Source organism: Cololabis saira, chromosome 9 (assembly GCF_033807715.1).
Source record: "Cololabis saira isolate AMF1-May2022 chromosome 9, fColSai1.1, whole genome shotgun sequence".
NCBI classification, from domain to species: Eukaryota; Metazoa; Chordata; class Actinopteri; order Beloniformes; family Belonidae; genus Cololabis; species Cololabis saira.
The window spans coordinates 43,853,424-43,868,390 of NC_084595.1; the positions used below are offsets into that span (position 1 = coordinate 43,853,424).

The 14,967-nt window shown below is 42.5% G+C and overlaps 1 protein-coding gene across 1 annotated transcript; it reads left to right on the forward strand.

Annotated features, from left to right (window-relative positions):
- Positions 1–877: 877 nt before the first annotated feature.
- Positions 878–6,472, forward strand: dhfr (dihydrofolate reductase). Its single transcript, XM_061730170.1, has 6 exons — positions 878–1,130; positions 1,827–1,873; positions 3,151–3,256; positions 4,397–4,520; positions 4,679–4,794; positions 6,283–6,472. The coding sequence occupies exons 1-6, from the start codon at positions 1,039–1,041 to the stop codon at positions 6,362–6,364; spliced, it is 567 nt and encodes a 188-aa protein (XP_061586154.1). The 5' UTR covers positions 878–1,038; the 3' UTR covers positions 6,365–6,472.
- Positions 6,473–14,967: the final 8,495 nt, after the last annotated feature.

The following is a 14,967-nucleotide window of genomic DNA, read 5'->3' on the forward strand; positions in this document are numbered from 1 at the left end:
TGTGCATTAATTCAGACGTACTATCTGACCACGGAGGGACCGGATCAACATCGTCCTCAGACGCACTCTCTGCTCTACCACTCTGGCCCAAACAAGATGACATTATATAATATTATATACGAATACTAATATTATATAATAATATTATTATTCTTAATATTATACTTATGACATATACGTATCACAACCAAACACCGCTGCATTGCATTGTGGGAAGTTTCTGCTCGGCTAGTGTCCATCAATCCACACTAATACATTTCTCACCAAGAAATCATACACCAAGATACAACAATGGAATCAAGGGTAAGATACCATGTTACTCATTCAAATGTCCACAGACGCAAACTGTGGAGACTGCCGGAGCCAGTGGTCCTTGGTGTTGCCGTACTTTGGGAGGCAGGGAGTTGGTGAGGACTGTCCAATCACTGACATTCAAGCAGATTGACCAATAGGCGCCGTTCGGGCCGAATGGCACCTATTGGTTGACTTCTTTGCAGGATTACAGCAGATAGAAGAACTATTTTCTTTTGGTTCTTTTTCCTAATCATATTTCATATGTAACGCATGACGCTGCATGCACGTTCTCCCCGTTCTCCCGTGCCGGCTTCTCTGTTGGCTGCAGTACCCCCGACGGCCGTGGTGGCAAAGGGTGGCGCTAGAGAGTCTCATTTCTTAAAAGGAGCCTCATGCTACTTTAAGATAGGATATTTTATTTATTTTATTTTTATTGTGTTTCTTTTCTTCCCCTATTATTTTCCTTTGAGACTGTAACCTGATGTATTACCAATCCTGATGTTACACTATGGTACAGTAGGTGGCGGTATAACCTAATAACGTTGGTTGCGATCCGCCAATAAACCTAGAGAAGAAGAAGACGACGACGTCATTTCCGTGTAGAGTGCTGGCGGGAAAAGAGAGTGGAGCCCCATCAGTCCGGGACGGGTCTGGTTCTACCTCTGGTTCTGCTTCTCGTGTCGTCCCGGTCCAGCTCTCCCCGACCCCGGCTCTTCCAGCCCGCCCAGCCCGTCCAGCCTCCACATGCCCCGGGTCCTGAACGCCGTGGTGGCCGCCTGTCCCGACCTGGGCATCGGCCACCGGGGCCAGCTGCCCTGGCACCCGCTCCGCCTCAGGTGAACACAGGGGAAAGAGAATAAATCAAACTAACTTCACTCAGGAGCAAACCAGTGGCAATAGAAGTCACTTATGATGACAAATTAATTTTATTAAATTATAGCACTGAATGCAGAAAGATGTTTATATAAAATAATACTTTAAAGTGAAAGTTAATATTGGATACAGATCTTATTTTTAAGCAAAGAAAATGTGTAGTTATGTTCAAAATTAGACGTGCTGGGTTTCTTTTTAGTTTAAGTTCAAGATCAAATCTTGACCTTTCAACTTCAATTCATTCGGTGTCAAGATTTATTTAGGTTTCTTTATAATTTTCCTTTAGAAGAACATTGTTGTCCTGATGTGGCTGCATGTTTTAAAAGCAGCTCAAGACCTTTTTAAATGAACTTTTAGCTGATTCCTTTAGTCTTTCTCGTATACCCTTGTTTTAACTAGCTGTTCTTGGTTAAAACATTAACCCACGTCTTATGATCTTATGGTTTTAAGTTGTTCTTATGCTTGTTTTAGCAGGTCTTTTTTAGAGCTTCTTTTCTAGACCTACTTTTAGGATTTTATGTTATACTTTTAAACTTTTTTAGTGTGTATTTTAACCTCATAGCCTCAATCTTATTAAGTTTTATGTAAAGCGCTTTGCGTTGCTTTGATTTGATGTGTGGTCATAGTTGAGTTAACCTCCTCGTTCTTTTCCTTCACAGTAAGGAGTTTGCACATTTCAGGAGGTTGACATCGTCGTCGGAGGAAGGTAACGGGGTCAGCTGCATATGCTTTTATTGGTTTTTGAAGTTGTTTGACAAACCAGAACAACACTGATCCACATTCCACACTCCATTTTTATTGGAAAAGTTCACATTGCACAACCATGAATTTTTATTGGAAAAGTTCACGTTACACAACCATGAATGGGTATCACATGATCGCCCGTGATCGCTGGGAGGGAGATTTGCTGGGGGGGAGGGACGTCTGCAAAGGGTAATGAACCTGCAGCTGGAGCGATGACGAGAAACAACCCGGTGTAACATCTTCATGGCTGCAGGGTTGAGGATTGATTAGACTTCTACCAATCCAGCTTCATTTTCAATTCTGCCTAACGATTTGGTTCTTTGTCGATGCCCATTTGGAAAAAAAGGACAATAATAATACTTTGATTTATATAGCACCCTTCAAGGCACCCAGAGCTTTACAGAGATCATTATTCATTCATACACATTCTCACTGGTGGTAGCTACGTTTGTAGCCACAGCTGCCCTGCAGACTGATGGAAGCGTGGCTGCCATATCGCGCCTAACGGCCCCTCCGACCACCACCAACATTCAAACACATTCACACGGGGTAAGGGGGGTAAGGTGTCTTGCCCAAGGACACTACGACAGCAAACTGGGACAGAGCGGGATTCGAACCGCCGACTTTCCGATCAGTAGACGACCCGCTCTACCACCTGAGCTACTGCCGCCCCAAATAGAACAATAAAAGGTTGATTTGCATAAACAATATAACATTTGAATAAAATAATAAATATTCTTCTGTAGTAATTGACAAGCTACAGCACAAACTATTCTGTGATTTTCCAACATTTTTCTAATGAAATTAAAATTCTCCTTTTAAAAATTATGTATGAACTGAACACTCAAAAATAAAACTGTCAAATCCAATCGGTGCATTTTGCAAACCTGCAACCCTAACCCTCTGATGCAAATATCCACTTGGTATTGCAAGTCGCCCTGTTGTCTTTTTTTACTGAAAGGTAACCAGACTTTAGAGCGTTTGTATCGCTTGTGCGTCATGTTCATTATTGACTGGTGGCTGACGCGTGTGGCGTAGCCAGCCACGTGCGTGAGGACGTCATTCGTGCCCACTGGAAACGAAAAACGAAATTGTTTCTAAATTTGCAAACGATTGTAAGGAATTGAAACACTGGGAAGTGGTTCTGAACAAGAACCGGTTCCCGACCCCCGTGCAGGCGTGAGGAAGACTCTGGGCAGCCTGATGAAGCTGCTGATGTGACTGTGTGAATCCCTGCAGGAAAGCAGAACGTGGTGATCATGGGCAGGAAGACCTGGTTCTCCATCCCGGAGAAGAACCGACCTCTGAGGGACCGGATCAACATCGTCCTCAGCAGGGAGCTGAAGTACGTACACAGTCCAGCTCGCACCCGTCTCTGCTGCTGCTCTGGCTGCTCCGGCTGCTCCGGCTGCAGGACAGAGATGAGCAGAAGTGGAGTCTGTAATGAACGGAGAGGCACAGCTGTGCAGCAGAGCAGAGATGTGAACACAGACTCAGGGCCAGTCCCAATCCCCCACTACTCCTACTTTTCAGCTCTACCCCTAAATTCTGCACGTTCCCGTGAGGGTAGTGGTGTCCCAATTCCTCTTTGCATGTAGGGCTAGTGGACATAACGAGGGCTAGTGTGTATGAATCTAGCCCTTCACAGCGAGGGATTTCAGATACTGACTCACCGACCGAGGGCTAGAGTAATTTCCCAGAATGCTTTACGTCATCATTTGCAGACTGAATCAAACAAAAAAACATGGCAGACATTTCTCGTTTTTAGTGAATAAAATCAATATTTTGAGTTAGTTTCTGCATAAAAATGTGTTTTGATTACATTTCTAGCGAGAAATATATATTTTACTTTCATAATATTCACTCAGTGAATGTACATAATCACTCGCTTGCTCGTTGCGTTGTATCTTCAGATCTCGCCAGAATAAAGGCTGATTTATGGTTCGGCGTTACACCAACGTGTAACCTACGCCGTAGACTCTGCGTCGATTTAACGCAGAACCATAAATCAGCTCCCGAGCCGGCGGCTCTTCTCATCCCGAAAACGTCAGAGCAAATTTCTTAACAGGTGTTATTTGGATAAACTGAGCCCAGGTTGGGGATCTTAACGGTTACTTTTACGCCTGAAAAAATATTAAAACTTAATAAAGTGGCATATTAACAGCTCTACAGCTGAAATTAAAACAGCTTTTAGCTCTGGGCTTCCTGATATGATGTGACGTTTGTGCAAACGTAACTACACAGTCGCTTACGTACCCGAACTTAAACCACGCAGTGACGTAGCAAGTGGTGTCCCAATCCCTAGGGAACATTACAAGGGCCCTAAAGTTTGTGGCTTCATTTTTAGGGCTAGTGGTAGTGAGTGAGGGCTAGTGGTAGTGGGTGAGGGCTAGTGGTAGAAAGTAGGGTGAACATTGGGATTGGTCCTTGATGTAACCCCTCCGTCCCCCTGAGGTCTGCAGTGACTGTGTCCCCTGTGCTCCAGAGCGCCCCCTGCAGGAGCTCACCACCTGGCAGCAGACTTCAGCTCCGCCCTGGCGCTGGTGGAGACGCAGCTGTCCGAGCGGGCCGACCAGGTGTGGGTGATCGGAGGCAGCTCCCTCTACCAGGTACCTGCACGGCAGCTCCTCACACTGTCAGGGACAACCGGGCTGTTTCCACGGTAACAGTCAAGATCCCGAGCTGCACGCTGCACAAATGATTTCTTATTATTTATTTTGAATGCTTTTGAATCCATCCTTGTTTCCTGTCTACCCTGGGCTGCCAGGAGATGATGGAGAGCCGGGCACCCACGAGACTGTTTGTGACACAGATCCTGAAACAGTTTGAGTGCGACACGTTCCTCCCCGACATCAGTCCAGACAAGTTTGTCCTCCTGCCCGAGTAAGAACCGCCGTGTGTGTGTGTGTGTGTGTGTGTGTGTGTGTGTGTGTGTGTGTGTGTGTGTGTGTGTGTGTGTGTGTGTGTGTGTGTGTGTGTGTGTGTGTGTGTGTGTGTGTGTGTGTGTGTGTGTGTGTGTGTGTGTGTGTGTGTGTGTGTGTGTGTGTGTGTGTGTGTGTGTGTGTGTGTGTGTGTGTGTGTGTGTGTGTGTGTGTGTGTGTGTGTCGATTAAAATTTTGCATGATTTCCCTGATTAATCACATTGTATATGCCAAATCAAATAATGAATTCAAAAGTTGTGTAAAGTGCACTTTTATTTATAAAAGTATGAACGAAAGTGCCATAATTAAAATTAAATTACATTTAAACAGGCAATTCCTGAGGTAACAGCAGAAACTTTTAACGGGGAGCAGCATTACCGTCTTTATTCAGCACCAAATGTCCCTGTTAGAAAGTGTGACGCACAAAAAGAAGAACAATCCCTTACAGGATTATAAGACACCAGAAACAGAAAATCATCAATATACAATATCACACTCACCTAATTGGGAGCTACACAATGTACACCAGAAAAACAAAATAAATAAACCTAATAAAAAAATTAAATAAAAATACTTAAAGGAGCTTGAGGCAGGATTTGAAGCAGGATTTATGAAAAAAATTCATAAACGTTTTAAGTTTTCTAGTAATAATGTCAGATGAAGCGTTCCAAACCAAAAAGAATGATTCCTCTAGTGTATCTCTCCGTTGCCTTGAACAGGCTGTGTGCTGCAAAATGTGCTGCAATTCGGGCCCACATTTCCCGCGCTGGGCTGTGGATGTGACGTCACATGACGCTGCATGCACGTTCTCCCCGTTCTCCCGTGCCGGCTTCACTGTTGGCTGCAGTACCCCCAACGGCCGTCGTGGTGAAGGGTGGCGCTAGAGAGTCTCATTTCTTAAAAGGAGCCTCAAGCTCCTTTAATATTTCTTTCTCCCCAACAAAAAACCGAATGGATATTTTCACATATATATATATATTACCAGTACTTTTCTTCGTTTATCCCACGCTTTCTCTAAATAGTCAGCAAGTGCAAATACTTTATAATCAAAAATCCATTTGAGTCTCTCAGCATCACTTACCCACATCAAATCCAAATTCTTACACCTATCAAATAATTTCTGACGCAACTCATGTCATGATACAGAGGACAATAAAATACAAAATGGAACTCATTTTCAATATCATTAATATCACATTAAGGACAAATCAGCTCTTCTTCTGGGACCCCCCGTGTGTGTGTGTGTGTGTGTGTGTAATGTGTTTGTATAAACAAAAACATGGTCTTTAACATGTAACAAGAAAAAGTGAACAATATTCTAGCACCATAGTGGGAGTTTTGTCATATTCAGAGTGAAGTCAGTAATGCGATGGCTGTTCAGGTCGTAGTCTGTGTCGCTTCGGCTGAAATTGGTGCATGTGCGACACCATAACGCTGGTTTCCTCCTCAGGTTTCCAGGAGTTACACGGGAGCTTCAGGAGGAGAACGGCATCCAGTACAGATTTGAAGTTTACGAGAGCGTCCAGCAGTGATGGAGATGAAATCAGCTGTACAGACAAGGATAACTGAGGTTTCTGTCCCGGTGATGTGATGTATGACTGCAGGGAATGGCTTTTAAATAAACTGCTGTTGGGCTTTCATGGTGGTTTCATGGTTATTGCTGGTCTCAGCAGGGTGGGGATGAATTTCTTATTTGTGATCATGAAGATAAAATGTTCAGTTAGGGCAGCACAAGAAGTAGACCAGCTGAAGCAGCCGCTGCACAGTATCAAACAAACGGCAGCGTCTTGTAGACGGGTCGTCGGCCTCAGATGGGCTCAGTCTCAAACAGCCGTTGAATGATGCAGCCACCTTTTATCTCCACTGATTCAGCTCAGGAGACATCATAAGTCATAAGGAAACATGGAGATGTATTTCATCTTCATCATAGAATAGATCTTTATTGTCATTATCACCAGGTACAACAGAATTAAAAGGGATCTCCTGTCAGTGCATCATATATGAAATAACTAATAAAATGAAATAAAAACAAATAGAATAGACATATCTAGACACATTCACCCCTCCACACACACATCAAGACACGTTACAAGAACATTCATCAACATACAATCATTTATTGTTATTGCACATTAGCTGCTGTTTTTGTTGAGTGGTTATTGCTGTTGGGTAAAAGCTGTGTTTCAGTTTCTTAAAGGACAAGGACTACTTTGTCAATAAGTAACTTTACATACCTGCTGAAATAGGCAAGGCAAGTTTATTTGTATAGCACAATTCAACACAAGGTAAATGAAAGTGTTTTACATCAACATTAAAAGCGGCAAGACACAATTAAACAGTAAATAATAAATAAAATGATAAGAAAAGAGGTAAAATAATAAGAAGCACATCTCATTCTTACAATGGCAAGAATTACGTTTCTATATTTCTCAAAACGTACAAAGACCGGGTCAAATAAAGTATTACAAAAGTAATTGTAACAATTCGTACGGTGAATTAAACCAATTGGACAATTCTATGATACAATGCCTGTTTCCAGGTCTTAATAAACCCAAGAAACAAGTTTCTTCTTATTTCAGCATGAATGAGACGGGTCACACTAGAACCGTAGTAGCTCACTTCTACCAGTCAGGTATAATCATCGGCCGTTACTAACATGCCACTGTCTTTCAGACAAAAGAGCCTTTGAAACCTCCCTTCCTCCATGAGTGACTTGGTTTGTCCAGCTCCTTTTCTTCAGTTTTTCTGCTTACGTTTCTGAGTAGAGTGGCACCCAAAGGCCCGACAAGGTCGGTATGATTGTCTATGTCTGAGCTTTGTTTGTCTGTACAATATGTCATTATAATAAATGCAATAATCCTTAATCGTCCAAAACTCCAGAGCGGAAAAAGGTGAGAACAAGTCGTGTAGGGTAAAACCGTGAATGGAAAAAGGTACCGTGTAACGAGCGTTTCTCAGTATGACTTAAAGCAGCACTATGTAACTTTTCCAGCTTAATCTAATATTTCATCATCATCATTGTGATGGTACATCAACTTCCAACAGGTTTAATGAACCTCTGTCATGGTCTGAGGGGTCTGTATCTTCTTCACTGGCACTATGTAACTTTGAGGAGCATGGTAGGAACCCTGCCACACTAAAAAACTACACATTTTTACGGCTTTGACTGCTTTACGGCATACGTCACTTCCCCCTCCTTCCCCATTCGTAGTGGAGACCAAAGCTGGGCGGGGCGTGGAGCGCAGAGCTCAGCAGAAGCTGGTGTCATGGCCCAAGCAGCGAAAAAACCCAAGAAAATAAAAGTTTTATCGGAGGAGGTGAAAAAAGAAAGTGGGAGAGTAACAAGCTAAATGCCCGGACAAGAATAAACATTGTCCCGGCGTTCACTCACTGGCGTGGTTTTGGTAATTCTAAAATTACTGACAATATCAACAACAGACACAGAATAATAAGTATATAATACTTAATAGTGATCATAAAATTGTGTAATTGGCAATGAGGAAGCTTTATAAAATAATAATACAATTGAATAGAATTACAGCACTAGAGGAAAGAATGCAATGGAAAGAAAATGTATAGAACATTTCTAGTATTTTTCCTGAGAACTGTAAAATTGTGCAGGGCTGATCTGCAAAACATTCAGTTATTCACAGGTTATAAAGTATTTTTTTATTTTGTCAGTAAGTATGTTGGACTACTAATTTATGACGAAGTCCCTCTAAAAAACGTGACAGGAAAAAGGACTTCACTAATAAAACCAAGTTGAACTTAGTGGTTTTCAACATCGTCATATTATATTGTTTAGCCAAAAATAGATACATTACCTCTTCACTATCCATCCTGCAAACGACTGCTGAAAACAGAAAAGTAGTTTTGAAAGTCCATCCCGTCTTCTCTCATCAAAACAAATGCAGCGACGGGGACAGGAGTTTTCCGGCAGTACGCGCTGGTGCTCATGGGAAACGTAGTGTTCTTTCTGGTAAAGCACTACCGATTTTTGTCCAAAAGAGCCGCCAAACTCAACAAAAGCTGAAAGTTACATTGTCCTGCTTTAAAGTATCAGCTTAGGAAGACTCAGACGCAGCAGGGCAGTGCTGAACTGGGACGAGTGTGGATCTCACTCTGATTCCTCCCTGCTTTTATTGATTAACTCGGAACAATTGGAGTAGTGTATAATAGATGTCCGTAATACTCCAGGGGCGTCTGCACAGCTGCTCCTTGGAATCAGAGTCGAATGAATGTGCATCGTCCGTATACTCTGATACTCTGGAACAAACTTCCTGTAGACCTGAGGTCTGTCAAACTGTCAGCTCCTTTAAATCAGGCCTAGAAACATTACTGTTTACTGAAGTTAATCTTAAATTAAATGCTACCCTGCTGTACTGTACTGCCCTTACTTTTTAACAGCTTGTGCTTTTTATTATTTTACCTCTTTTTTATCATTTTATTTCATTTTATTTGTTATTTACTGTTTAATTGTGTACTGTTTCCTGAAGCGTACTCTTAAATTAAATACTTATGATTTTCGAAAACCGCAAAGTTACACTAGTGATGGATAAGCCCTGAATGCAGGCATTGTGATGTAGAATTGTCAAATTGGTTTAATTCACTGCATGAATCGGCACAGATTACTTTTGTAATCCTGTATTTGACCCGGTCTTTGTACGTTTTGACCGCATAGAAAACGTAATTCTTGCCATTGTAAGAATGAGATGTACCTGCTGGATCTACTGCCCTTACTTTTTAACAACTTGTGCTTTTTATTATTATACCTCTTTTCTTACCATTTTATTTGTTATTTACTTTTTAATTGTGTTTTGCTGCTTTTAATGTTGATGTAAAGCACTTTGAATTACCTTTTGTTGAATTGTGTTGTACAAATAAACTTGCTTTGCCTTTCCTTACTCGCCGACCAGATTCACAGCTCCAAAATACATTTTCTCTTCTTCAAAATGAAACTGAGGCAAAAACTTGTTTCTTTCTCCCTCACTGCCGTCTGACAATGAGCGTACATCCACGCAGTGAGGGAGGCTCGCCGTTGTGCAATCTTGACCAAAATAAGAGTGTGCAGCCTTGAACCTGGCAGTGACGTCGGCGGCAGCATTGTGGCTCCGCACAGCAGCAACTGAAGTACCTGAGAGTGAAAAGGGATGAGTCTTACCTGCGCAAAAGCTTCTGCCGACACACCGTCTGCACTGTGGCTGCACACAAAGGCGAGTGCTGCCATTGGCTGAGCGGCCCCCTGCCTGGCCAACGCCGTAGGCCGGCCCTCTGCTCTCCCCTGACGTATACGAGTCCTGACGCCACCCTTCCATCAGTCCCTGCATCAGTCCCCCCTGGTCCCCTGACAGGTTCCTGCTCGGCCTGCAAGCTGCAGCAGCTTGAGAGTGTTCACATGAGAATGAATCACATTCAGGTAAGTTCTCTCTCTCACACACACACACACACACACACACACACACACACACACACACACACACACACACACACACACACACACACACCAATGGTAACTTCAGGAGTACAAAACAGCTGCAACATTCTTCTCAGTTCGATGTTCTCTGGTTTTCCAAGTTACGACGGATTAATATTGACTGTAGGGATGGGCGGTATGGACTAAAAAATGTATCACGATAATTTCTGGCAATTTCCGATAACGATAAAAAAAATACCAATACAAAAACGTCATCAACGGGAATTCTTTCTTTCTTTCTTTCTTTCTTTCTTTCTTTCTTTCTTTCTTTCTTTCTTTCTTTCTTTCTTTCTTTCTTTCTTTCTTTCTTTCTTTCTTTCTTTCTTTCTTTCTTTCTTTCTTTCTTTCTTGCTCATTTCCTTCCTTCCTTCCTTCCTTCCTTCCTTCCTTCCTTCCTTCCTTCCTTCCTTCCTTCCTTCCTTCCTTCCTTCCTTCATGCACACTTATATTGTGCGTGAATGGATTTAACACAGATTTACAAAAAAACATCATCAACGGGAATTTATCGTTTTTACCGCGAGATGATAAATTCTTACCGTGGGGAATTTTTTGGACGGTTTATCGTGAACGGTAAAATATCGCCCATCCCTAATTGACTGTAAATTAAAAATTCAGACACTTCCTTGCATTCATCTGATCCAGGTCCTGGTCCAGGTTTCTTCCTCCTAAAGGGGAGTTTTTCTTGCCACTGTTTGGCTTAAGGTTTTTCTCCCACTAGGGGAGTTTTTACCTGCCATTGTTTATGTTACGTTTATGTAATAATTGCTCAGGGGTCAACTTCTGTTGTAATAGACGCCATATAAATAAAATTGAAATTGATTGTTATTTACTGTTTAATTGTGTACTGTTTACTGAGGCGTACTCTTGAATTAAATACTTATGATTTTCGAAAACCGCACAAAGTCACACTAGTTATGGATAAGCCCTGATTGCAGGCATTGTGACGTAGAATTGTCAAATTGGTTTAATTCACCGAAACGAATCGACACAGTTTACTTTTGTAATACTGTATTTGACTCGGTCTTTGTACGTTTTGACCGTATAGAAACGTAATTCTTGCCATTTTAAGAATGAGATGTGAAGTAATCTTCATCCTGTTGCACTTTCAGAGTTCTTGCAGTGATAACAGGATAACAAGATGTCAAGTATATGTCTGTGGGAATGTAAATGAGCGTGTGGAGTCGGTGTCTGACATCGTCAGTCCTGCAGCATCCAGCAGTGCGGCAGCGTTTTGGTCTATAATCTGGAAGATAAGCGGCACACAGTCCGGTCGTTGCCGGTTGGTGCAGTCTTTTTCTTTCTGTGAAGTCCCAGCCTGTTATCAGTGCGTTGGGTGATGGACAGGCTTCTCGTGGCAGCACTGAACACATGAAACACAAGGATGTGGTCCGGGGTCTGCTCAGGGCTGACATTTATCTCTGCTGCCTTCGTCATTACTGATTCTGTCTGTGCTGGTTAAAAGTCAGAGGTGGGAACAAACGTCACCCTGCAGAAGTGGACTTTCAAACCACAGCCGTTTAATTCTCGGCGCTGAGCAAACGTTTCACTGAGTCTTGAGTGCAGCTCTGCTATTACGATGCCGTCGAGGAAAGCAAACTGTTTTTAATCTCTGTTTTACTTGTGAACAGGGCCGTTCCTAGCTTTTTGGGGGGCCTTTACAAGATGCTGTTTGGGGAGGTCCATGTTCCCCAAAACCAGTGTGATGAGAAACTTCAAATCCTTTGAAATAATCCATGGAAATCCAGTATCTGTTTCACTTAGAGAAGAAAAGAGGCTGGATTTGTGAATCTAAAGTCCAAATCCAAGCTGAGCTCACAAAATAGATCATCTATAAGATAAGAAAAGTTTGCTGAACCTAGCACAACAGCGTATTAGGGCCATTAGGAGGAAAGGAAAGGTTTGGGCCCTGGATAGCTCCGTGGGTTGAGCCGTGCCCCGTATGCCCAGGCTATCGCCCCGTTTGACCCTCTACACCACGCTTAAAACGAGACAGAACACCTGAAGGCATACAAAAGTCTTGACGCTTGGTCCGACTTCAAGGCAGGATTTGTTGTAGAAATTAAAGTGATGAGGACACCGAACTTTATGATTTGACCATTTAACGTTAGTTACCCAAAAATCCAACATTACCTGATACAAAATGGGAACCACAAATCCACGTTTCGGTGTCTGGAATCCAGTTGTTTCTGTGAATTGCAGTGATCCATTTGTCTCTCTTAAGCTTGTTTTTCAGCAGTCTGTAAAACGATAACTCTGATTTCTTGCTAAATCTATGAGTACAGTCGATCGCACAACAGCTCTTTCCCATTTTAGATGTTTTCCAGTTGCTCAAACTGAAAGTTTACGCTGCCACTCACTCTCGTCTGAGGCTTCAAATATCTGTTTTTTTTTTATTAGAGATGGGAATCGAAAACCGGTTCTTGTCTAGAACCGGTTCCCAGTGTTTCAATTCCTTGGAATCGTTGGACTTTTTGCAAGCGATTCCCTTATCGATTCCAGTCGGCATGAATGACGTCACCACGCACGTTGCGTAGTTACGTAACGTGCGCATTCGCGCCCAGCAGGAAAACATGGGGACAAAGCAGCATAAACGCTCAAAAGTTTGGTTACATTTTACCAAAAAGGATGACAACAGGGCAACTTGCAATACTTGCAAAATAGACATCAAAGGGAGGAAACACTAGCTACATGCAAAAGCATTTGCATCCACAGCCTGCAATAACTTGCATGCCGTGTATGCACACCATGGTGCCCCAGTTATGGGTGTCATGGAGGAGCCCAAGGCTGGGGGCGTCTTCAATCAATCAATCAACCTTTATTCCTTTATATATATTAAAAATCATTGAGAGCAAGCCCTTATTTACAATGATGCCGAATGTACAACAACCATATAAAAAGAATAATACAATATTCTTGAGTCTTAAGACCTCACTGTTCACCTCACTTGTATTTTTTCGTTCAAAGATGTAAAACAAAGTTGATGCTAATCGACCTGTTTGGTCTCCCTTTTTCCAAATGAGTATCAATAAGAGAATCGATAAAGAATCGAATCGTTAAACAGAATCGAAAATGGAATCGGAATTGGAAAAATCCTATCAATTCCCATCCGTAGTCTTGATGTAACCTTGTTGATTCAGGTAGCAAAAATGTTGATAGTGGTGTCTCGCTATAGAGGTGTGATTTAAAAAAAACAACCACAAATTAAAGCTGCAAGCAGCGATGAACGGGCCCTCGCACGTGCAATTTTCACCCATAAAGATCAAGGACTCAAACTAAGTCTGATGACACCACCCATGACTCTTTATGTCAAACCATTCAAAAGTTATGGCAGAAAGTAGGAACTATCAAATATGGACCATTCAGATGAAGGGGGGACGCGCTTTTTGGCGTCTATCGTTGCCACGGTAACGCTTTTGACTGAGAAAAGTAACACGCGTCGTGGCAGGATGGAGACGCACATTTTGATGTATAACACACCTGGGTGCACGTAACGGTTGGTGCCGTATTAACTGCCGAAGAAGTGGCATAAATTGCGCCAAAATTACACGATTAATTCAAAATGGCTGAATTCCTGTTCGGTTTCGGCCATGGCGCCAAGAGACTTTTCTTTAAGTTACGACATGATACAAGTGTGTACAGATTTTCGTGCGTATGTCAAACCGTATTGTGGGGCTTGAGGCACAAAGTTTTCTAGGGGGCGCTGTTGAGCCATTAGGCCACGCCCATTAATGCAAACCATTAAATATCAAACATTTTTGCCAGGCCTGGCTTGCATGCAAAATTTGGTGACTTTTGGGGCACGTTTAGGGGGAAAAAAAGGCCCTCATTTCACCGGAAGAAAAATAAAAACAAGAAAAACAACGAGGATAACATCCCCTACAGATACAATAGTAACATACAATTACTTACTGTTACCACGGTGTATGTTAAAAACAGATGTACTTTAAGAGACTGGAGCCTCCTGACCAGAATCATGCAGGTGACTGAAATTTCGATTCAAAAAGAGCTTAAAGAAGAGGTTAAAAAAGATTAACCTCTTCAAGAAGCAACGAAGAAATGATCACATCAACTCCCCCATGCCATGTCCCAGGCTCTGACTGTTACCTGGCTCCTACACAAACGCTATATACCCAACCTACCATTCCACCAATCAATGTGCAGCTCCAGACGAGGTCAGCGGGTCTACATTCACCTCCTGGAGCATGAAGCACGAAAGCTGTCGCACCGACCGGAGTACACCATGATCCAGTTATGAAGACGGAAAAAAGCGGACACTTTTACGCCATGACGCACTGTTACGTTGTTGATGCAGATAGCAAGATCATGTCTAATCCTCATCGTGACAGTTTACGGTCGTCACAAAGAGAATGATGTTCTGGAAACGCCTGCTACCACAGACCTCTGTGGAGGTGGATCACACTCACAAAGTTTCTTTTTTTATCGTGTTTGTTCTTGTTCTGCAATTGCGTATTAGCTATAATTAATCTTGAACACCGTCAGGTTTTCGTGCCAGCAGGATCAGCCTTCTGCTCAACGTGATGGCGTGCTGAATTTCACCAACAGTAACAATGCACCCATGTCCTGAAGTGTGCTCCACTAAGCTTCTTTAGTAATCAAATGTGGTTGCTATGGATACAATCTCATTTTTCTGGTATGCTTACT